The sequence below is a fragment of the Aedes albopictus genome, chromosome 1, assembly GCF_035046485.1.
Source record: "Aedes albopictus strain Foshan chromosome 1, AalbF5, whole genome shotgun sequence".
Lineage (NCBI taxonomy): Eukaryota > Metazoa > Arthropoda > Insecta > Diptera > Culicidae > Aedes > Aedes albopictus.
Genome location: NC_085136.1, coordinates 167,835,497 through 167,860,651, shown reverse-complemented (window position 1 = coordinate 167,860,651; position 25,155 = coordinate 167,835,497). Strand labels below are relative to the sequence as shown.

General features: G+C 41.4%; 1 protein-coding gene across 1 annotated transcript; it reads left to right on the top strand.

The window, feature by feature from the left end:
- Positions 1 to 1,223: 1,223 nt before the first annotated feature.
- Positions 1,224 to 24,442, top strand: LOC109431413 (uncharacterized). Its single transcript, XM_019707631.3, has 7 exons — positions 1,224 to 1,443; positions 12,093 to 12,548; positions 12,626 to 12,958; positions 13,047 to 13,265; positions 13,321 to 13,716; positions 13,786 to 14,124; positions 22,330 to 24,442. Exons 1-7 carry the CDS (start codon positions 1,407 to 1,409, stop codon positions 22,770 to 22,772), a joined length of 2,223 nt encoding a protein of 740 aa, XP_019563176.1. The 5' UTR covers positions 1,224 to 1,406; the 3' UTR covers positions 22,773 to 24,442.
- Positions 24,443 to 25,155: the final 713 nt, after the last annotated feature.

The window sequence follows — 25,155 nt, the reverse complement described above, 5'->3', positions numbered from 1 at the left end:
CATTAATTCAATATTGTGTTCAGGATTTGGCGGAAAACCTATTTAAATTAATTATTTTCCTTAAATTTTTTGCTCCTTTGCACCTATAGTGGTGGTAGTGTTCCTATAGTGGTGGGTCCCATAAGAATTCAATGGGATGCGCCACTATAGGAACCAATGTTAAATTTTACCTCCATAATAGGAACCGTGTACCTATAGTTGGTGCAAGTGATTTATTGATAAAAACTGAAATAAACAATGGTTTTTACATTTTTCCTAGTAAATTTAAGTGAAAAACTACCGATTAACGTTTTCAGACTTTTTATTTTGTGGTATTATCAATTTTATTCAATTATTTTAGTACAAGGAGCTACTAATAGCACCACTATTGGTACATTTACCCTATTAGTCTGCCGAAGACATCAATTTGATTTGATGCAGTCGCGCAGCTTTATTTACGTTTTCGCACTTATGAAGACTCAGTGCGCAGTCCAGTGGTGAACTAAATGCGGTATATTAAGATACTGTAGGTAACAGTAGCAAACAGTATCGTGAACAGTAGTAATATGGTTCATGATTATGCGGGCTGCTACACCAGCTACACTCCCGATTTTTTGAGTGCTGCACTATCGTGAGCGGTGCATAAAAAGTGCTAAACCGGTGCAGCACGAAAATAAAAAAAATGAACATTTTCGGTGCAAAAGTGCTGCACCGGTGTAGCAGCGCCGCAAAAACGAAAACGACCTAGGAAAACAGCCAAAGCATTTCTGGCGTTCGATTTGAATAGGTCGTAAGTTAGCTGTGATTCCTATACAGATTCGACCTATTCAAATCGAACGCCAGATTTAATTCATTGGCTTTTTGTGTTGAAATTTCATATGAGCCATTTTATGAGACGTTTCGGACGAGGTTTCGGATCAGCTGATCGCTCATTTCATGAATGAAAATTTGACAGGAGGTTGCGCCCAAGCCCGTGAGTGTTAATATCATTATCAACACTGTTGTCGTTTCATAAAATAGACTATAGTCTCTTTTACGAGCCGATTTTATGAACGAAATTTTGACAGGAGGTAACGTCCAAACCCGTGAAAATCAATATCATCAACATTGTTGTTACTTCGTAAAAATGGCTCATTCTGAACCGGCGCGCCAAACTGGGTTCAGCCCACCCCTGAATAATTTCAATAACGCCAGCTGCCGGCGATGATTCTGTCGGACTTGTGCCGCGAACTCCGACAGTGGCGGCGCAAGAGTTATGCCGGGCTGAAGGTGTCAAAAGCCGCGTACACATCGTTTTTCACGTTCTTGTTTTACCAAATATTGTAGATTTTAAGTGAAGCGTCCCACTTGAAAATAGTGATTAATTGAAGAATACTGGGTATTCTTCTTGAATATAAACACATTTTGTGCTAGTTTGATTGGTGAAAATGGCCTCCGCTGAAAACACAGTGAACAAAGCCGCAGGTAAGTGGAGTAAAATTTCGGCTTGCTTGTGGATTGAAGCTCGGCAGAGAAGAATCCGAAGAACGCCATTATGGAAAATTTTCAAGCTTCGGCGGCCGGCATGAAAAAATGCAAATACTCGGTATTGTGGATAAGATTATTGTGGTTTGCAGTCTAGTTGAAGTGATTCAAGTAAGATACATGTTTTGATCGAATTATGGATCATATTTTACCATATCAAAAATTTTACAGTTGTACCGTAATCAGTTGCGGCTGTCTCTTTTTTGCATTTTCTTCCAGGGGCGGCTCCAGTGGCTGTGTTTATGTAGGGGAGAGTAGAGTGCGCGTGATAGTTACCAGATAAACGTTATTTCGGAAATCGCGGGATTTTGACACGAAAGGCTTGTTCGCGTCGTTTATAAATTACGCAATTGTTGGATAGTAAATGCACTGTTGTACAGATAGTATTTTCCACGTATATGACATCCCTATTCCCACCCAATAGGATTGTTTGCAGCCAACATCAATTGGCTTCTTTAGCGGTGTTGAGATAATTCCATATTCAGAATCTGCATGTGAAACTGAGCCGAAATCCAAATTTTCATGAATTTTGGTGCCCGGGAACCTATTTAAAACTCAATTTGAAGTTTGTATGGGAGCGATTTGTCGAATTACCCCTCGTCGCATTTTGTACCGGGTGGAGCTGTCAAACAGTTACCCAGCTGTCAAAAGGTGATTTCAAAAAATCTCTTTGAAATTGAATTTAGGTACCAAAATAAAGTTCTAAAAATCTGAAAAAAATCATAGTGGCTCAGAAAAAGGTGCTCTTTCGTATAAAATCAAAAAATCGATACATTTTTCAAAATTAAAAAACCCAATTGGGTTCCCCCATTGACAATGCATTTGAGTTACCTAAACATTGGTACAGATGCTGTAGGGTAACCAATATAATTTGGACCCCCATATATTTTGGACCCCCTGTGTCCTATTATCACAACTTACACAGGTTTAATGATGAGATGACGAAAATTTTTAGAATCATTCGCTAAATAAGATCATTCTGCACGGGCAGCAATCATTTCCTCACTGGAAATATCCTTGTTTGCCTTGAAATTATTTTTTGCAAATCTCGTCATCGGTGCGAGTGTCGCATCATGTTTACAAAAAGAGATTGCAGTGCTGAGGAAACTTGCAGTTGTAAACAAAAACGTTTATCATTCTAGCGCATTAAATTCGCAAAGTTCGTCTAATCAGCCTTTGTCAATCAAGTAATTAGGATGTGATACAGCATATTCAAGCGGCAAATTCTTCCAAAATAGTTTCAAACGAGTTTAAACACCGGGTGTCCAAAATCAGGGTGGCCACAGACTCGGGAAATTCGGGAAATGCGGGAAAAAGTCGGGAATTGAAATCCATCGGGAAATATGCGGGAATAAGTCGGGAATTTTATTCATGATCGGGAATTTTTAAAATGATGTGTAACTCCTCCAGAATGTAAACTCAAACCTAGATTTAGCACTTGATTCACTTCAAATCCAGATTCTTACACAGTTTCAGAAGCTTCACGCAGGAATTTCAAAATCCAAATAATGCAGATGAGCATTTGATTCTGAATTACGAGTGATTTCTTGTTTGATAGGAATTATACGATAACAGCAGGGCTGTTACAAGTGGCGCGGATTTTGCGTTTTTCGCGGTTTTTGCGTTTCGCGCGGATTTCGCGTGTTTTTACTAATTTTGACGCGGATTTTGCGGAAATGGTTTATAAATCTACTTACATCAAACATTTGGGGACGAAGTTCAACACAATCAGAAAAAAAACGAACATTTTCAAATTATAATTATGGAATTTTGTGTTTGAGCAAAAACAATGTTTATAATCAATAGCGTGGAGTACTAGTTAAGTTGCATCGCACTAGAAGCTCAATTTGTTAAATCTTAGAAGATCATATTCTGAATTTCTTAGTGAAACTCTTGAAGTCATTTCTGCCTTAATCCTGAGATCAGTTTTTGGCTAAAATTTTGGATTTAGTTTAAATTTTGGATGGAACTTACCTATAGAGCAATGCTTGACGTTTGGAAAAAAAAAACACTGAAATGGCAAGTTTTCTAAAATTGGTGGTGTTTTATGGAATTTGCAAAAATACGTCTATCGGAAATTTTGAAGAAACATTTGGTTGAATTTTGTAGTCAAATCAAGAGTCAAATGTAACAGAATCCCGCCAATAAAACCATTGGTTTTGTAGACTGTGTGTATCGTAAGCAATCAATCTGATAGAATCTGATTGGTTTTCCGACACAAAATGTCCTGAGGACATTCTTGCTAATATCTTCACTGAGGGTATTGTGTGGCCAGAAACATTTATCATAAATTTCTGATGAATTAATACTTTTCTGCATATCTTTTGTCTTAATGTTTAGAGAAGTTGCCGGATATATTCAGGAAATACTTTTTTTTTCATAAATATCTTCCTTAGGAATAAAATTTATTGATGATGTAATCAATAAATTGCACTAGTAATTACATAGTCTATGCTAGTGTTGCATCTTGTATTACTGTGAAGATTCACCAAAATAAGTTTCTGCAAAAGGTAATCCATGAATTTCTCAAAAAGATTCTAAAACATTTTTTTCAGTCCCAAAACTTAGGTTAGATTTCTTTTCAGGATTTCTACCATAATGTTGGTTATAAATAAAAATTATTTCAAAAATTTCGCCAAGAATGCTCCTTTATTGGGATTGCCTCAGAGTACAGGAACTTCCATTTTCGTAAAATAGTAGACACCCTGATTCATAAGCAATCAAAGAACTATTGATCCGAACTTTATATTCCAATTAAAAAAAACTAGTCTGTTTGCAACATGTTCAAACTCTTGTTTGATTTAAGTTCATTTAAATTCATGGATTATTATTGGTTAAAAATCGATTTATCAATAGAAAAGCTCTTCATCTGGAGTGCAACAAAAGTCATGAATAGTTCATTTTTTTTATCTTCTCTGAAAAATTCTGCCTTTTTAGAGTTTGAGTCATCAAAACCACATGTTTTTGCACTGGCGCGGATTTGATGACCTCGGCGTGGATTTTAAATTGTTTGGCGCGGATTTTGCGGTTTCCATATCGACACTTTTGTAACAGCCCTGAACAGGTTTTTATGGTCCGGATGATCGAGTCAACAATTAGACCTTAAAATTAGGCAAAACATATTTCAAATCATAATTTTCAGAAATGAAGTTTAGAACGACTAAAAACCCCAATCAAAAAAAAAACGAAAAAAAGTATTGCAAAAATAATTTTGGTAGTTAAATTTTGAATGTTTTTATCAAAAATGCCATAAAATACTTCTACAACATTTTCTTAGAAAATTTTTAGCTTGCTACTTGGTAGAAATTTTCTAAATGAAGAAGAACGTGCCTCTGAAGCAGATTTACTGACACACACACTTAATTTAGAACAAAAATTTATCTGAGTTTTGCATTTTTTTATCGAAATGTATCTTTAGAAGCCAGTTTCTTTAGAAGTTTTTCAAGAGTTTTGACATATAACGCCAGCGAGTCCTTGTAAAATCCTTTATATATACGAAAGATTTAACTATGTATAATCTAATGGATTTCGGATAATTTTGAATCTGGTGGTTTGTATATGAACCTGTTCATATTACAGAATTTGATTTTCTTGTCTGATTTGATTTGATTTGTTAACTCAATTATATTTCTTACCAGAAAATATCGCAAACATTTATTCAGTATTTTTTCAATAAACTTTTTCTTTGTCAGGAAATTCACCAGAAAACAGCCCAATAATTCTGTCTATAGGAATTATAACAGAATTATGTGAAGAATGCCGTCCTTCATACATTCAGAATTCCTGGGATAGCGTAAAAAAAAACTCTCTCAAAGCTTTCACCAAAGAATATTTTAGTTAGCCGACTAGATTTTTTTGTTGGAACTTCATCAAGCATTTCTTAAAGAGTTCACAAAAATCTTTTGGGAATTCCGACACAAGTATTTTCAAGTAGGGTATTGTACCATTCGGGCAGGCGTACCTATTTTGGGCACTTGACGCTTTAAAGAAATCCAGAATAAGAAGCAAATTTCAATCATTTGTTACTTGAAAGTTTCTTTTGATGTTAACGTCTTCAAAATATTATAAACTGTCACAGTATTACAATGACACTGTACATATTTCAGTAAGTTTTACAGATCCTCCTAAAAGTTTGGATTTTTGGATGTTTTACATGCTACATAAATATATAAAGAAAAGTCGGGAATTTCAAAATCAATGCGGGAAAAAGTTGGGAAAAATGCGGGAATTTCAATTTTGATTTTGTGTGGCCACCCTGCAAAATATATACTGAAGAGGGTCCAAAATATATTGGGGTGTCCAAAACAGTGAAAACTGATGCTTAAAAAATCAGTAATTTTCATCAAATTTTCAGCCAGAAATGACCTTGTGGGTATTTTTAACGAACAGTGGAGGCTTTTACGAACATACTAACGTCATCATTATGTGTAAATACCTTCTGAATCTGTTTGATTTTGATTTAAATTCAAACCAATGTCCTCTAGGGGTCCAAAATTCAACCGTTACCCTAATAGTCAGTAGAACAGATCTTTATTGGACTCGTAGATAAACAAGAATGACGTTTATTCCCTCATTATCCTATCATGGCCTGCTCTAGAAAATACCAATCATATCAGCCTACTACATCTCTCCTTGTCTCTAAAATAGTTAGATTGTACATAGTCTCACATTTATAGCACAATTTATCTAAATAAAATGTATGTTGTATAATGAAGTCGTGCTTCAGCAGGGTTTGCATCTTCGAGTATCCTTAGTTTTCTTCCTAGCCATTTCATGCTATCGAGCTGTTCTCATGGCAATTCTGCAGTCGATTATACGTGGCAGATTCTGATGTATGCTTCCGGTTTCTTCACTACGATAATCTAAATAAGAACAGAAACCAGATTTATAATAGCTAAAAACAATTACAATTACATGAATGAAATTCAAAAGATTATGTATGTATTATTTCTTTATACTTAGTCATTCGTATTTCACTTTTTGTCTTCATCGAATAGAAATTCTCACCATTGCTTGATATTTTTCCGATGAGTTTCTTTATCATCAGATGCCAAAGCTGTTTCCCGAAGTCTTTTCTTTTCAAGCTATAGAGACCATTATGAAACTTCATGTAAATACCTATGCGGTAAATAAGATAACCTTGTTAAACATACACTGAGCCAACTCTTCCAATCACTGTTTTATGTCAATCATATATTACTGCACTATTGGAATATCATATGAATCTAATCTAAGGTTGAAAATGGGAAGTGGGAGTTATATGCGACGCATGTGGTATGACTCTCAGGTCGCCATGATACGGGTCTGGTACGTTTGGCATAAGGCCGTTTGGCATAAGGACATTTGGCATAAAGGACGTTTGGCATAAAGGATATTTGGCATAAGGGACGTTTGGCATAGAGGACGTTTAGCATAAAGAATATGTGAAATATATTTTCCCTCTGGAGAAAAATTAAAGAACAGCCTTCAATGGAAAGAAGGCAAACTTGTTAGTGGTGCATTATATTGGATCTTTTATTTTCGAAATAACCTTTAGCTTCTATAAATTTGATTTTTTTTCCGGAAAGGGAATGTTCCTTCTTTTGTATATAGGCTGTTCTTTATCGATACAAGCAATTTAGATTCCGGCAATGGTTCTTTCCAGCAAACCATCCTTGTCTGCATATTATATCCAGAAAAAATAATGCATTATAATGTATTATCCTTCTTTAGAATACTTTCCCTTCTATGACGATGTAGTTCATTTTTTACTGAAATCATTTTATGCCAAATGTCTTTTATGCCAAATGCCCATTATGCCAAACGTCCTTTATGCCAAACGTCCTTATGCCAAACGGTATTATGCCAAATGGCCTTATGCCAAACGTACCAGACCCCATGATACTGTTATATGTCATGCATTTTGCTTCTATAAAGCGGGCTGGGTGCGCCAATGTATATGCAACTCCAATAATATCCTTCACATTTTGAAAAAAAGTTTCCTCGGCTGGAGCGGGAATCGAATTCACAACGCCTAAATGACCGACGCCGCTAGCCGCACGACCACGAAGGTCAGTTACTGGAATTGCGGAATTCTGCAAAACGTGTTCCACTTTATCTGCCAATGTTGCTTTTCCACCCGGTCAAAGTTATATGCACAGCTGATGTATCGATCGTGTTATGTGCATATAACTCCGAGTGTCATTTAGTTTCATTAGAAGGTTTTTCAATCGGAACTGTTTATAATATGATGCGTATAACGATTCATTTGAAGTGAACGTGTCAGACTAGGTGTAAAATGTATGTGTAGCGTCTGATGAAATAGGCTCTCAGAATTATTTCAGTGTATTTGTATTTTAATTAGTAATAATCAGTGAATCAAAATTCAACCATCGCGCAACAATAATGACAATGTCGCAACCTGAATTTGTTGCGAAATTCTACCCAATGCGATATAGGTTTGTCCCAACTTGAACAAAATAGGACAAAGATCGTGCACCACGAGTTTAGAGATTTTTAAGGCTTCCATTGTGATTTTCGAGCGGCAACTTCGAGTCGATAAACACTGCAATGCTGTTGAAGATCTATCATCAAACAGTTTCGACTTTGGGTTAGTAATAATTGATTATTCACGAGTTGAAAAGTACGCAACAAATTCAGCTTCCGTTTTGTCTGCAACAAAAAATTTCGAGATCATGTCATTATCTGTTACCAGTAGGGATAAAGAGTAATCGTCGCGCCTTCTTTGTTGCTTGTTTTGTGCCTCTTTTATCTGACAATTCTCTTCACTGGACAATTCTCTTCACTGGTAATAATTGCTTGTGCATATTCGATATTTATTTTTCAACTCAACCAATGAACTAAATTAAAGTTTAATAAACCTTCTTAGTCGAATAGGAGAGTATATTGCCTAACGGACTATGACTACATACCCTTTAACATTTGGGCTTTTCAGGTCTTTTTTTTCTGACTAACGATTGTTTCCTTTTCATGTCCCTTTACCTTCGAATAGATGGACTGAAGTCATACTTCCTACATCTATCTCGAGGTAGATTGGACTGCCAAATGGACTAAGACGAATCTCCTACATTTGGTCTTTTCTATTGCAGACTGAAACTTCAAGTTTCCTTTGCAGTGTCCCTTTACCTTCGAATAGATGGACTGAAGTCATACTTCCTACATCTATCTCGAAGTAGACTGGACTGCCAAATGGACTAAGACGAATCTCCTACATTTGGTCTTTTCTATTGCAGACTGAAACTTCAAGTTTCCTTTGCAGTGTCCCTTTACCTTCGAATAGATGGACTGAAGTCATACTTCCTACATCTATCTCGAGGTAGATAGAAACGCGGAAATCAAAAACGTGACGTCATCGCGCCCTGGTGGTATTTTCAATCTTAATTTAGGATTAGACCACACCTTTCTAGCACTCATTGCACTCAAATATTTCTATCATGAACTTCATTTAGATTGTAAGAACGCTTCGTTGTCATGTGGCTAGCGGCGTCAGTCGTTTAGCTGTACATATACTGTACCACGGAGTGAGGGTTCGATTCCTTCTCCAGCCGTAGAATATTTGCTTGTGTTTGTTGACGAACGGGGGTGATAACGTTGTTTAGGGTTCGTTCAAATATTACGTAACGCAAAGGGGGGAGGGAGGGGGTCTAGCGCTGCGTTACGCTTCATACAAAATTTAAAAAATTCTCATACAAAATTTGTTACGTGGGGGAGGGAGGGGGTCTAAAATTGTTAAATTTTGCGTTACGTAATATTTGAATGAACCCTTACATTCATTCTAATCTTTGAAACAGAGCGAGAAAGCGAAACAAGCAATCATCACATTCTGTCTTACCGTTTACCAGTATGGTCCACTGCACGAATTTGTGCTGGCCTGCTTACTCTCACAGATAACACAGCGTAACAAAAAATAACTTTTTGTCTGTCTCAAGAGCAAACTTATGTGTCTCCGAAGGATTTTGGGCCGCTGAATCCGGATCCGGGCTCAGATTTGCTCTAACACGTCACAATTTTGAGCTATACCTCAATTTATAGGGCAAAATTTGCGATTTTGGGCTTTTTTGACTGCAGGCCATTAAGCAAGGAAATATTTTTTTAAGCAATCAAAAGGTTAATTGGTCAATCAACATCTAAATTAACGACTTATGCAAAATATTTCGTTATACCAAATCTAATTTGCTAGTTTTAAGCGATTTATGTTAGGTACGATATTTCCCATACAAGTCACCCTCCAAAAGTTGCATGCAAGTTTTCATACTAACATAAAATGCTTAAATCTATCAAATTTGATTAGGTAAAACGAAATATTTTGCATGAGTCGTTAATTTAGATGTTAACTAGCTGTCCCCGGCAAACTTTGTCTTGCCTACTGCGTTTTTCGACGTTTCAAGTCCCTAGCCAAGCCCAAGTCCCCGTTCAAAATGTATGCAAACCCGATTTTCAAAAATCGCTATTTCTCCATGTTTTTTTTTGCTTCATAAACCTTCCTTGGGTGAAAACTAACAGAACAAACCTTAGACGACCCAAATCGGACCTTCCGTTCGCAAGTTATGCGCGGTCCCACGTATGCCACTGCATTTTTATATATATAGATTGACCAATTTACCTTTTGATTGCTTAAAAAATATTTCCAAGCTTAATGGCTTGCAGTCAAAAAAGCTCAAAATCGCATATTTTGCCCTATAAATTGAGGTATAGCTCAAAATTGTGACGTGTTAGAGCAAATCTGAGCCCGGATTCGGATTCAGCGGCCCAAAATCCTTCGGAGACACATAAGTTTGCTCTTGAGACAAAAAAATGTTGCGCTGTGTAATTAATATCTTTTGAGTTCATCAAAATGGTAAATCGATATATTCAAAACTAAATATGACTTCTGCAACACTTTAAATCTAACTTGTAAATTATTTTACAAGACCTTTGAGACTTGTAATCAAAAGTACAAGTCATAGCTAATATTTTATACTTGTAGTTTGTTTATGCAACATACACTTGTAAATTCTACTAATAATATTAGTCCGACCGACTTGTAGTATTGGACTTGTAACTTGTACTTGTAGTATTTTTATGCAACAGAAAATTATAAGTTACAAGCTACAAGACTAAGGGCTCATTCAAATATTACGTAACGCAAAATTTGACCATTTCAGACCCCCTCCCTCCCCCACGTAACAACTTTTGTATGAAAATTTTTTAAATTTTGTATGAAGCGTAACACAACGCTAGACCCCCTCCCTCCCCCTTTAGCGTTACGTAATATTTGAACGAACCCTAATATTATTAGTAAAATTTTCATTATGTTACAGGCCCCAGGATGTTGGGTTCACCGCAAAGTGCAGCAAGCTCGTGGTTCTTCTCCGCCACACACCGTTCTCCTGCACGCCGCCGAAGATCGTCCTTAGTACCCGTCGCTCGAAAACTCCGAGTGCTTGCAGGTCCTCCTACAGCATCGTCCATGTCTCGTGTCCGGTCTTATTAGCGTCTTCTACATGGTACATTTAGTGCAGGGGTGAACCTTTTTTGACCACAGTTTCTTCTGGAGTCCGTAGTAGGCACGACTTCCACTGATGATGCGCCTTCGTATTTCACGGCTCACGTTATTGTCAGCCGTTAGCAGGGAACCGAGGTAGACGAATTCTTCTACCACCTCGAAAATATCGCAGTCTATCGTAACATCGCTGTCAAGATCTGTCCTGTATCGCTCAGTCCCAACCCAACTACCAGCATGTACTTTGTCTTAGCCGCATTCACCACCAGGTCGACCTTTGCTGCTTCATGTTTCAGGCGGGTGTACAGTTCTGCCACCGTTCCAAATGTTCTAGCATCCGCAAAACAGACAAATTGGCCGGATTTCGTGAAGATCGTATCCCGGCTGTTGAGCCCGGCTCGTCGCATAACACCTTCCAGGGCGATGTTAAATAGTACGCAGGAAAGTCCATCACCTTGTCGTAGTCCCCGTCGAGATTCGAATGAATTGGATAGTTCACCCGGAATCCTTACGCTGTTCTGCACACCGTCCATCGTTGCTCTTATCAGTCTGGTAAACTTCCCGGGAAAGCTGTTGTCGTCCATGATTTTCCATAGCTCTGTGCGGTCGATACTGTCGTATGCCGCCTTGAAGTCGATGAACAGATGAACAGGATTTCTGGAGGATTTGCCCTACGGTGAAGATCTGGTCCGTTGTCGACCGGCCGTCGATGAAACCGGCTTGGTAACTTCCCACGAACTCATTTACTTTAGGTGAAAGACGACGGAAGATGATCTGGGATAGCACTTTGTAGGCGGGAAATGTTATCGGCGAGCAAGCAGAAAGTCGAGAGCGTGAGAGCCAGTTCATTGATTCTCAACAGTATCATATTGACACGTGTCGAAAAACAATTAGAAACAATTCGTATCGTTTTACACGAATAGTGTTTGTCTTCCAAAAGTGTTACTATACGAATAGGACGAATAGACCTGGTATTCGTTGCTATAATTCAGTCAATTTTAAATCAATTGACTTGGTGAACTATTATGAATATTATTTGATGAGAAAAGTAGAGGCGTAGGTAATAACTATTTAACAACTACCAATAACTTTTAACTTTAAATTACAGATAACGGCAAAAAATTGAACGTTGGAAACTTGCCGAATGACGTGACTGAGGACGAGCTACGGGAGCATTTTAAGGATTTTACTGTGGAAAATGTTGAAATTTTCCATTATCTCAAGTACACGCTGGCTTTGCTGTTGTTCAAGGACAAGGACACTGCAACGAAGGCCCTCAAGGAAAAGGAAGGCTCCATGTTCCGCAACCGGCGTTTGAGAATGCACATCGAGTACATAGCCATCTGGAACATCAAGAAGAATGTGTTCGTCACCGTCGTGGATGACAACACGACCGAGGAACAGGTCTACGACAAGTACAAGGATGTCACCGAAATCACCGGTGTGCTGGTGTTCCACCCTCTGGCATACGTGTCCTGCAAGACACAGGAACAAAAAGAAACGGCTATGAAGGAACTCAACTCTGAAGAGGTCACCGTCTACGATGTCACCGGACATGATCAAAGTAAGTTTTGCTCAGAGAAATTATGATTTTCTCCAACAGACACTTATTTGACTAATCTTGTTATATTGTTCAACCAGATCATCACATTGAAATCTGGCGCGCCGCCAAGCTGTTCTTCCGCAACATGAACCGCGTGTCGTTGATTAATCTTCCCGAGAGCTGGGTATCCAACCAGGAGGAACTGAAGAAGGCCGTTGCCCACACCGGCACCACGACCGAGGTCAAGGTTATCAACAACAGCCACGGTGCCGTCGCTCAGCTTTTCTACGAGAACGAGGAAACGGCCAAGAAGGCCGCCTTGGAACTCAACCAGAAAATCTTCGACGGCAAACGCATCCACGCTCTGCACGTGACGGCGGCCCTCATTCCAAACTACGAAACGAGCGTGTACCTCACATCCCTGGAGAAAGGTAGATACACAGTTGTACATTTTCTAATTCGGCGTTGTGTAAAAAAATACTATTAAATATACATTTTTATAATCCGATAAACTTACAGCCACATCCGAGGAAACTATCTACGATCATTTCAAACAGTTTGGCGACATTGAATTTGTCAGCCGTCGTAAGTGCGCTGACGAGCATGCAGTCATCTGCTTCAAGGATGCCAGCGCTGTTGAAAAGGCTTTGGAATGCAAAACGCTCCCAGTTCCAAAGGCTGACAGCGACAAGACCGAAGACCGAGCTATTACCGTAAAGAAATACAACGGACCTTTGAGTAAGTTGAAACTTGTCTGAATTACTGAAACGAAATCATAAATCTCAAATTTCAGTCATTGATCTTAAACCATCACATGTCAAGAAGCTGTTGGAAGATGGAGAGGAATCCAAAATGCGCCCTCCGCCACTCCCGTTGGCTAAGCTGTGGCCAATCTATGTTTCCAATCTGCCCTATACCGCTGACAAGCGCGACATCAGAGATTACTTCTCCAGCGTGGGTGGCCACATCAAGTTCATCTTTTCGCCAAATATTCCAGCCTACAAGACCAGCCAAACGTCGATGGTGATGGCTGCCTTGATTTACTACGCACGTCGCGAGCAGGCCACCGATGCTATCAAGGCTTTCAATGGCAAACACTTCCAAAACCGTTGCCTGCACGTGTTCCCAGGACGCAAGGACACATACTTCAATCCGGAAACATCGGTGCGCTTGGTTCGTTTGACAATCGGTAAGTGAACGAGGGTTAGCACAATCGACAAACGAAATTTCATACCTATTTATTATTTTTGTTGTTTAGGTGTAACCGAAGAAAAACTGTTCGAAAAGTTCCGCAAGTTCGGTTTCATCGAGTGTGTGGTCAAACGTAATCGTAATACGGCGCTCATTGAATTCCGCGACAAGGAGGTCTGCGATAAGGTTCTTCAGCTTTCCGACAGCGAAAAGCCCGTCCGCTGTGGTATCGAACCGTTGACCACCAAGGTCAATCGCAAAATTTTCAAAGAAAACGACGAAAAGATCTCCCTGGCGATGCAGGACATTATCGACAAGAACCCGGCTGTGTTAGAGAACGTACAGTCGACCAGGTTCAGCGGACCGCCACCGCTGAAGCGTGGCCGTTTCAACGGCCCAGATCCAAGTAAGTACAAACATTGCTCATTAAAATTATTTTCTAACTTTCGACCTAGGGATTGTCCATGTTTACGTAAGGCAGCATCCGCGATTTTCGGTCTACCTCGATGCCGACGATATCAATCATAATTAGGCCGGAACAAATCTCATTTTCTTCTTTTGTCACAATACTCGTTGGCTCGCTAAGGGGGAGGACAATAAATAATAAATGTGTTTGATGAAGAAATACCCAAACAATTTGGCAAAATCTATAAACTCGTCGGATTTGTTAAGAAATTTTCTGTGTAACTCTAATTTCACCTTAAAATTTTAAAGTTTCTTGAATAATTTATTGGTGTCCCCCCTCAAAATGTTGAATTTCGATCAAAATTTTCCGAGGGGGCGGTGACATAAGAGAAAATCAAAATTTGTGTCAGCCTTATGTCCCTTCTGAATGTGCCTATAGTGGACCCTCTTGAGTGTTTACATTCAAGTTTAGTTAAAATACCCGATTTTCGTGGCCACTGGGTAATCCAATTGGCAGGAACTGCTGTGCAGCAATGCAAATGATTTTCCTCCGGCGGAAGTTGCCTAAATCAGTTGTTTTTGGCATTTATATTTCGGTTTTTCCCTAGGAGGTCCGCTATGGTCTATTATTGGCACCCAACCTCTATTTATTTATTTGTTTATCATCACATTTAACCCACGAGCGCTCGCGCTGTTGTATTTTGTACAACACGTTGAAAAAATATCGCTTTCTGTACTCAGCATCAGCGTGGTGCTGACTGTGGTGGACATGCACGCGAGTTACGGAAGGTTAAGATAAATAAGACATTACCTATCAACAATAGCACGCCACAATGCCAGGTTTGCGACTGCCGCTGTTTATCCTCGGTCTTCCCATCGTGCTCTCCTATGCACTTCACGCCTTCTTGTGCTAACCGAATCAGTAGCGAACACCAACTTTGCAGGGTTGTTGGCCGGCATTCTTGCAGCATACCCTGCCGACCGTATCCTTCCGGCTTTAGCCAGCTTCTGAATATTGGGTTTGCGTAGAATACAGCAAGCGCGTATTTCATCCTTCTCCGCCACACACAATTTTAGGGTGGCGTACTTAGAGTCTGTTCCAATTGGCGAATTAAAATTAGTTTTTAAACTTAAACTTGACAGTTCTCCTAAGGAAATAATTATCGAACTGTCAAGTTTAGTTTTAATTCTCCAATAGAACAGATCGATGAAGTACTACATTTGTAGTAATGAGCAGAATTTTAGTATGGTGAGAAGGTCAATTCTCCGTTTCTGCAATGAAATGGTGCAAAAAGCGTGGGTATTTTGATTCCTTGCCTAATTTGATGCTGTTTGAGCAAAACTTTTGGCTACAGTGTTGTTGTTTTTTCCACTTCTTGCAACATAAACAACATAGTTATCCAAAGTTTTGCTCAAACAGCATCAAATTAGGCAAGAAATCAAAATACCCACGCTTTTTGCACCATTTCTTTGCAGAAACGGAAAATTGACCTGGTGAGAAGTGCAGAGCAGCGCGGAAACCCAGGCAAGCGACAAGCGGAAAAACGAACAAAAAGACTACCGCGGAAAGTTCCGGACGAAATATAAAAACACGTCGTTATTTAAGAAGCACGTTTTACAAAGTAAGTTTAGGCCGGAACAAATCTCATTTTCTTCTCCCGCGTTATCTGTGTCGTACATGCTCTGCCACCGGGGTCGTGCAGAAATTGGCCTCCCTTGTCCGAAGAGATTTCAGTAGATCATGGGAAGCTGCCACCGGAAAGACAAGAATAATTGTGATTGCATATAAATCTGGAGCAGTTATCAAACAATCAACATCAAGCCGTTGGACGTCGTTGGAAAAACAAAAATAGACCGTGACGTGGATATACATCGATAAACTTGGTGAGAATGTTTCATGCTTCTTATTATATTATAATATACATTATTAAACTATATTTTTCACAAATCTCGGAGCGTTTGGTACGGTATGTCCACGCATCCTTCCTCCCCTGTAGATTTGAGAAGTGAATCGATGTTAAACGAAATTTTATGGAAGTCGAATCATTTCAAAGAATCATCTCTGCGGTAAACGCTACGCAGTAGGCCTGGCCGCTTTGACGCTTGCATCATATCTTTGATATGCTGCAAGCATCAATATTGACAAGAAAAGTAATTGGGCGTAATCTAACCCGATTATTTTCCAGGATGCTTTCTTGTACTGGCTGCGTATGTGTTAGATTAGATTAGATTAGATTAGATAGAGATTAGAACAAATCTCATTTTCTTCTTTTGTCACTTTGCTTGTTGACTCGTCAAGGGGGGGGATGATAAATAATAAATGTATTTCATCAAAAATTACCCAAACAATTAGGCAAAATCGTCAAACTCATCGGATTTGTTAAGAAATTTTCTCGATGACTCTAATTTCACTTTAAAATTTTTAAATTTCCTAAATAATTTATTTGCGTCCCCCCTCAAAATGTCGAATTCAGACAAAAAATTTCCGAGGGGGGGGGGGGGTGACATGAGGGAAAATCGAAATTTGTGTCAGCCTTATTCATCGTTTCGTTTGACAGTTTTATGTTTTCCTCGATTAGGTAATGGTTTATCCATGGTAGGCCGGGTAGGCCCGACCGAGGAGTGACGGTTGAGTACACTCTTAATACCCCCCGTCAAGCCGACAGCCCGAGCATGTCCCGAAGGTTCTCAAACTGAGGTCCTGGTAAGGCCTTAGTCATGATGTCATCAACTTGTAGATTGGTTGGAACGTAGGATAACTTGATAACGCCTCTCTGGATCTCGGTTCTGATGAAATGCCAACGTACATCCACATGTTTCAACCGTTTCGTAGGCTTCTCCTCCTCAGCCACTCGGATGCAAGCTTGATTGTCCTCCAGAATGTCAGTTGGTTCGTCCAGAGTCCTGTGTAGATCTTGCAATACCATTCTCAACCAAATCGCCTCGGTTGCTCCTACACTAAGCGCTACGTATTCGGCCTCTGCCGAAGAGAGCGCAACCGATGTCTGTTTGCGTGACGCCCAGGATACCAGGCATCCATATACGTAGAACAGGAAGCCTGATGTGGATCTACGGTCACTAACATCCCCGGCCCAATCCGCGTCGACGTATCCTTGGAGCAGCTTACACTCACCACTTCGCCGAAACACCAGCTTCGCACCCAGTGTGCCTCGGATATAGCGCAGAACCCGTTTAAGGTGGCTCCAGTGCTCCTCCGAAGCGCAACTTTGGAAGCCACTAAAGTAGTTCACCGCAGCGCTCAAATCAGGTCGTGATGTAGTCGTAGCATACATTAAGCAGCCGATCAACTCCTGGTACGGCTTATCAGTTTGCTCGGCCTTATCCGTACACTTCGTCAGCTTGAGTCCGGTTGCTATCGGCGTCCGTGTTGGCTTACACTCTTCCATATTGAAGCGGTTCAGCAGGCTTTCCAAGTTTTGCTGCTGGCTGATGCTCAGTACACCTGCCGCTCTGTCATACTCGACCGATAGTCCGAGAAACGTCTTCACGTCATTGAGATCAGTCATCTCAAACTCCCGCTTCAGTCCGTCCTTCAACGTCGATATCAATTCCAAGGAACGACACGCAATTAGGATATCATCAACGTATATTATCAGCAGCACCAGTTCTCCGTTTTTCACCGCCGTGTAGAGACAACTATCCGCTTTGCTCTGGAAGAATCCGAGTCCGGTGACGAACTCATGAAACCTTGAGTTCCATGCCCGAGAGGCTTGCTTTAGGCCGTATAAAGAACGCTGCAATTTCGCCACAAGCCCCTTCGTCTCGAATTCATTCGGCAGACGCATGTAGATCTCCTGGTCCAATTTCCCATTTAGAAAGGCCGTCTTAACGTCAAGCTGGTGTATAAGCATCCCTTCAAAGTTTTCAACTGCCAACACCATTCGCAGGGTCGTCAACCTGACTACGGGCGAGTAGGTGTCTTCGTAGTCAAATCCTTTTTGCTGGAAGAAACCTCTGGCCACCAGTCTAGCCTTATGGCGACCGCTTCCCTCAACGCCGTGCTTAAGCTTGAACACCCATCGACTATCGATTGCTTTCCGTCCTGGTGGTAACTCTGAAAGGGTCCAAGTCTGGTTGCGGGCCAATGCATCCATCTCCGAGGCTATTGCCGCTTCCCATTCTGGCCAATCACTCCGCTTCTTCAGCTCCTCGACAGTATTCGGTACGTTGTCCACGAAATTCTCTGCACACATCGCAAGGCCGCATGACATCTCATATCCAAGCTCATAACAATCGAACCATTGTGGCTCCCTTCGTGTTCGACCACTCCTCCTTGTAACAGGTTCTGCTGGTACTCCGGGAACCTCCGCATCAGCAGCGACCGGGTCTTCCTCATCGTCATGCACGGAACCGAATTCCTCATCACCATCGTTCAAATTCGCTGATCGATCACGATTTCGCTGCAACTCGACTTCAACTGGTTTCGTAGGTACATTGTCTGGCGCCCGTCTGCCATCCGGACTGCCACCGAAGAAAGAATCCTCGTCGAAAACCACGTCCCTGGCAACAACTACCTTCTGCTTCTCGTCGTCCCACAATCGGTACCCGTTCACGGTGTAGCCAACCATGTACAGCCTTTTACTTTTGGGATCCAGCTTCGTTCGCAATTCCTTCGGTATATGGGTGTGAGCGACACATCCGAAGACCCTCAGCTTCGCCACATCCGGCCTACGGCCGGTCCACGATTCGTATGGGGTCTTGTTCTCCCCTACCGCCGAGGTTGGACATCTGTTGCACAAGAACGCCGCCGTGTAGACCGCCTCGCCCCACATCTCTTTACCGAATCCGCTTTCCGCCAAAACAGCACGAGCACGCTCCATCAGGGTTCGATTCATGCGTTCCGACACGCCATTCTGCTGTGGCGTGTATGGCATCGTTGTCTCCATCGAAATACCCTTCTGCCGGCAGAAAGTGCGCATCTGGTTACTGACGTACTCGCCGCCATTGTCTGTCCGCAGCCTGGAAATTCTCGTTCCGAACCGTGCTGTTACAAGCGCCTCATAGTCGCGGAAGTGTTCGAAGACCTCGTCCTTCGAGGACATCAAGAAAATGACCGTGAAGTGGGAAAAGTCATCTATGAAGGAAACGTAGAATCGTTTTCCATCCCACGTATGCGGCGTCATCGGCCCACACACGTCACTGTGGACGAGCTCCAATGGACGCGAGGAACGCCTATCCTCGCTAGAAATGAATGGTTGCTTCGCAATTTTCCCGGATAGACACGGTTCACAAACAATCGTGGCACTGTTGAACTCCGTCAGCATCAAACCGTCAACCATACCGTGCCGCACCAGTTGCCGAAGGCTGTCGCACCCTACGTGTCCGTACCGCTGATGCCAGAGAACCGCGTTCCGTGATACTTTGCCAGTTACCATGGCGGATCCCATTTCGCTCTTCTTACAATAGACATCTAGTTCGTATAGCTTACCCTTGAGCCAGCCGACCGCTTGAACTCTTCCGTCCTTGGTGATCAGGGCTCGGTCGTCCGAGAAACATACCTGGAATCCGGATCTGGTAGCCCGCTTGACGGAGAACAGATTACAGCTTAACCCAGGCAAATACAAGACGTCCTTCGCCTCGCATTTCTTCGTTCTGCCGTCGATAGTTACGTATATCACCACGTCCCCGCAATATTTCGCCTTTAGCTTCTGGCCGTTAGCAACGACAATCTCGACGGGAGGCGACAGTTGCTTCATCGACACGAAATAACGGGAATCGTTCAACATATGATCGGTGGCACCGGAATCAAGGTACCAACCAATCCTCACTACCTCTTCGGCGTCCGACGCCACGAATGCCACTTCCGGTTTGTCTTCAGCACCCAGGTTCGCATTTTGCGCATTACGATGCACTTCACTCTTCTTCTTCGCCCTATTCTGGCTCTTCTCGTCGGAGTCCACTTTCACTCGACAATCGGCCTTCTTGTGGCCGACTTTCCCGCACTTAAAACACTTCATCCTGCTTCGGCTGTGCTTGCTCGACTTCGCTACCCCTTCGCTTCCGCTTTCCAGTCCAGCCACTTCCGAATTCCGTCTCTTCATATCGACGTCCAGAAGCCGCTTCTTAACAAACTCCATGGTAACGCCCCCCGGGAGCGTTTCTATGGCGGTGACGACGGAATCGAAAGACGTCGGCAGCGTCAGCAGCAGGTGACACACTGCATCCGACTCCTCCACATTCGCGCCACTCTCTTTCAGCTCCCGGATGAGCCTGTCGAAGCGTAGAAGATGTTCCGGCAGCGAAGCACCACCTTTATCGGAATACTTCAGCGTCAAAAGTTGCTTCCGAATTATCAGCTGTCCCGCTACTCCACGACGCTCGAACACATTCTTCAGCGTCGTCCAAATCGCCTTCGGCGTCGCACAGTCCTTTATCAGCTCGAGCTGATTGTCCGCGATCGCTTGCACTATCAACGATTTGCACTTTTCGTCCAACGCTCTTCTTTCCTGCACTTTCTTCTTTTTCTCCGCACGCACCGCCGCGGTGTCTTCCTGCAACTCGTGCAATTCCTCGATCTCTTCCACCTCCCGCTGGAGGCAATCCAAAAGGTCGAATGTATCGAGTATGCACTCCACTCGGAATTTCCAATTATGGAAACCGGTGCCATCGAACGCGACGATTCTTGCCTTTTCCTCCATCTCCGGGCCAATAACCTGCAGAGCAGCGCGGAAACCCAGGCAAGCGACAAGCGGAAAAACGAACAAAAAGACTACCGCGGAAAGTTCCGGACGAAATATAAAAACACGTCGTTATTTAAGAAGCACGTTTTACAAAGTAATGTCGTTTTCGTTTTTGCGGCGGTGCTACACCGCTTCGTGCTACACTTTCCACCACAAAAACGAACATTTTCGGCGCAGTTGCATTGGTGTGTGTGAATAAAAACCAAAATATTTACAATTTTGCGAACGCTGATTGGTTGACGCGGTGTACACCTGCTACACTCCCGATTTTCTGAGTGCTGCACTATCTTGAGCGGTGCAGAAAAAGTGCTACACCGGTGCAGCACGAAAATCAAAAACGAACATTTTCGGTGCAAAAGTGCTGCACCGGTGTAGCACCACCGCAAAAACGAAAACGACATAAGTTTATTCATCGTTTCGTTTGACAGTTTTATGTTTTCCTCGATTAGGTAATGGTTTATCCATGGTAGGCCGGGTAGGCCCGACCGAGGGGTGACGGTTGAGTACACTCTTAATAAGAAGTGGTGGTACAAAAATTCAGCTCATTACTACAATCGACACTGATTTTTCATTTGGGCCTAACTGATATTTTCGAATTCTCTTCATCGTTCCTCTCCTTGTTTTATCACAGAATGTGTATTGAGTTTTTTAAAGATTTTTGGATGAAATGCGAAGAAGACAACTACATGTTGCTATAGAAACAAAAAGAATAATGATTTTGTTTGTTTTGATCAAGTTATTAGCGAAAGAGAGAGTCGACGAAGAGAAATCGATCAAGTCAGTTAGGCCCTTATGAAAAATCATTGTCGAAATCTAGTACTACACCGAACGTGCCCCATTGGAACAAACCCTTAATAGATGCTCCCTTATCAACTTCTTTGTTGGTGTTGAGCTGGTGAATGGCATCTGACGGTGACGCATAAGTATGCGATCATATGCAGTGTGGGAGTTCGATCAGTTCCATCCTCGGCTGCATTGATGGATGTAGCCTTTGCCTTCGTTCATACGCGCCTACGTTCTCCTCTCTATTCAGGTGCGCATCGAAGTACTACTACCACCACACCAATCAACTCACGTCCGTCGGTCAAGGAGCTCCCGTCTTATTCTTGCGTGTTTCTTAAGAATGACACAGCTGTTCCATTCCTCGCACTCCAGACGGCGCTTTTTTATCCCGAAAGAAGTAGGTCTGCTGTTTTCGCTTCTGTTTGCAACGTTCCCCGTTTTGTCGGGTTCCACGCTGCAGCATTACCGTTGACGCTGCGTTCTCCTACAAAATCGCCCGATGGTGCTCTCGGTTGCGTCGTTGATGGATGCTAGGCGACATCCTTTTGCTACAGTCGATCTAGGTTGTATTGTGGCGGTCGCCGGTACCGTACATTGTTGATGACGGAGAGCTTTGGGCGCCACGATAGGTCCTGGCATTTATTGTTAATGTCGAACACATCCGTCCATCAATCAGAACGTGGTTGTCGGTTTCTTAAATGTTCTATATTCTCTTTTTTCAGACTTTGGCAACCGTGGCGACTTCAACAACGGAAACGACTTCAGCAACCCGCAAGTCATTCAGGATCTGCTCCGCTTGGCATTTATATCCGGCAAGAACCTAGGCGAAGGCATTGCCAGCGGAAACAACAATCCCTTCAATAGCTCTGATTCGCCGCTGTCCGGATTGAACCTGTCCAATGGATTCAGTGGCCGCAGTTTCGGTGGCGGATCGAACAGTTTTGGAAACAACCCGGGCAACCGGGGCAACTTCGGAGGTAACCTGAACAACCCCGGCCAGCGGAATTTCGGCGGTAATCAGCAGCAGAACCGTAACAACCCTGGCAATGCCTTTGGCGGCGGTAGTAACCAGAACAAGTTCGGTGGCGGCAACTCCAACAACCAGCAGAACCGCAACCAGAATCAGAACCGTCAGGGTGGCGGTAACATGAACAGACGATTCTAGAAAAATGGCCGCCCGTAAAATCCGGTAAGAACACGATTGGCGAACGATAGTGGCCAACTCTGTTTCCGATTGCGATTTCGATACGGATGACTATTTCGTAGAGAATCGCCTTCCCCGACTTTTTTTCCAGCGAGCAGAAAAAAATATTTAAAAACTACATTGTGTGACCGTATGGAAATCATATTAACGAAGGAAAAGAGGCAATTTGCATACATTACAATTTGATATGACTATGGAGATATAACTACATTTTCAATGGTGAAACAAAATATTCTTACTTTTACGATTTAATGGATTTTAGACGATCTTGATTTTGATATGTGTATGAGGATTATAAAATATACAACAAAACGTATTGTAATTCCACAACAATTGGTAGTTTCATAATTGTAATAATTACACTTAAGATTTGATTTTATTTAATCGCAGCATTACAAGCAACTTATTGTGGAGAAAGAAACTTGAAATTCATAAAACAACACTACATATTTAAATGGTATTGAAGGTTAAACAAATCAATGGAGATTTTGGAATAATTAGCAAATGTTCATTGTATTAGTAAACTTTAACCATTTTGACAAGATCAAAGCATAACAACAAAACTATTGAAAAATCTCGCCGGAGGTGATTACTGGCAAACACGATTTTCGAGACATGGTTCGGGAAATGGATCACCTAATGTGATCTGACCTTGCTTCCTTGATCTCTCGCGCTGCGCCCCGGCGAATTTGAGTGGAATATGATGATCATAAATTATTAAAAAATCTATAAACGTAATCTTATCAATATAAGAAAGTTTGTCTTTTGCATCTTGAACAATTATTAAATGAAAAACAAGTAATGATATAGTGGAATTTTTCGCACTTACCCATGGAAAAAACGTCGCTGTCAACTGGAGTAAAAACAAAAATAAATTTCCGATAAGGAAACAAAAGAGAAATGTTTTCAGTACTTCTCGCTGTGTTGGAAGGAGAATGATTCTTCCAACTAATATGCACGATGTCGAATGTCAATGGATTTTAAATGTTTGAGTCCAATTTTTATGAGAGGTGGCAGCAACGTAGTGCGCTAAATATGGTAGAAGTTAGTTCTTTTTTGTTCGTTTGATTTTTTCTTTCCATATAAACTACACTTTCTTCGTGTTTTGGATAGTATACAAACTCTGCATGAACGTTTCCTTTCTTTTTTTCAATATTTTATGAGATCCAATTGCTTCAGAAATAGAAAGCGAGAGAGACACCCCCCTCAACCACACAAACACACACACAAATGTTGAAGCTTAGCTATGGATCAAAAAAAGAGAATCAACTGAAGAACTGTTCGTTCATTGGAAGAGATGGTGGTCGAGCCGAACGCATTTCTGAAACCATCTTTCTGTCGCAGCAAATGTTCTTTTTTTTTTCGTCGGGGACTGTGTAGAGCACTGCTGGCATATTGACCGGTTGGCTACACCGGGACCAAAAAGCAGAACATTGCGCTGCCACCAGAGAGATGTGGATGAATACACCCACACACATCGTAACTGGAAGAAACAGAAACAGTAAATGATTTAGAGTCAACGTGTCTTAGTGCGGATGTTGACACAAATTAATATTAAACCTAATTTAAGTGTGAATAATGGTAACATTATAAACTAATAAAAATAGTGCAAAACGTACTGGAAAGCTGTAGGCCTGTAGTAGTCCAAACATTTTTCGGTTAGATATCACAGCCCATTGCGTCTCGTACCACGGCAAGGCGGTCAAAGGTCTTCGCAGATCATTGTTCGGAAGAACTACCGTGTGCGCACCTAACTTTGCGCAGGTCCAAACTTTGCGCATTCTTGTAAAATAACGAAACAAATAACTAAATGTCAACATATTCACCAGTTTAATCATTGCACTAGCATTGTGTAAACATAAACATTATTTGACAAATATTTAATTGTCATAAAATCTTTGTTTATGTTGAATAATAAACAAAAAATACACAAAAATGTCAAAATTTGCCTCGCCTTGACACGGTTGCCAAGAAGTAACTCTACTAAAAATCAACATTTTCCTCGATAAAACTGTGCAATGATGATTAATTTTGCAGTTAATAGACAAAAAAGGTGATATTCTAGTAATATCAATCACAGTTCATAATATTTTTTTCAATTTAATTAGTAAATAGTGGTGCGCAATGTTTGGAACCATTATTTGCACTGTGTTCCTAATTTTTGCGCACTTTCAGTAAATCCATGTTGAACGTGAATACATGACTTATGAACCATTTAAATATTATGTAACACCAGTACTGATAATTTCAGGCCTGCCTCTTCATTCTCCACCATGTAGCAGATTTTGTATAGAAATTAGTAGAAAATTGTATGAACCGTAGCACTACGGCAGACACTCTCCAT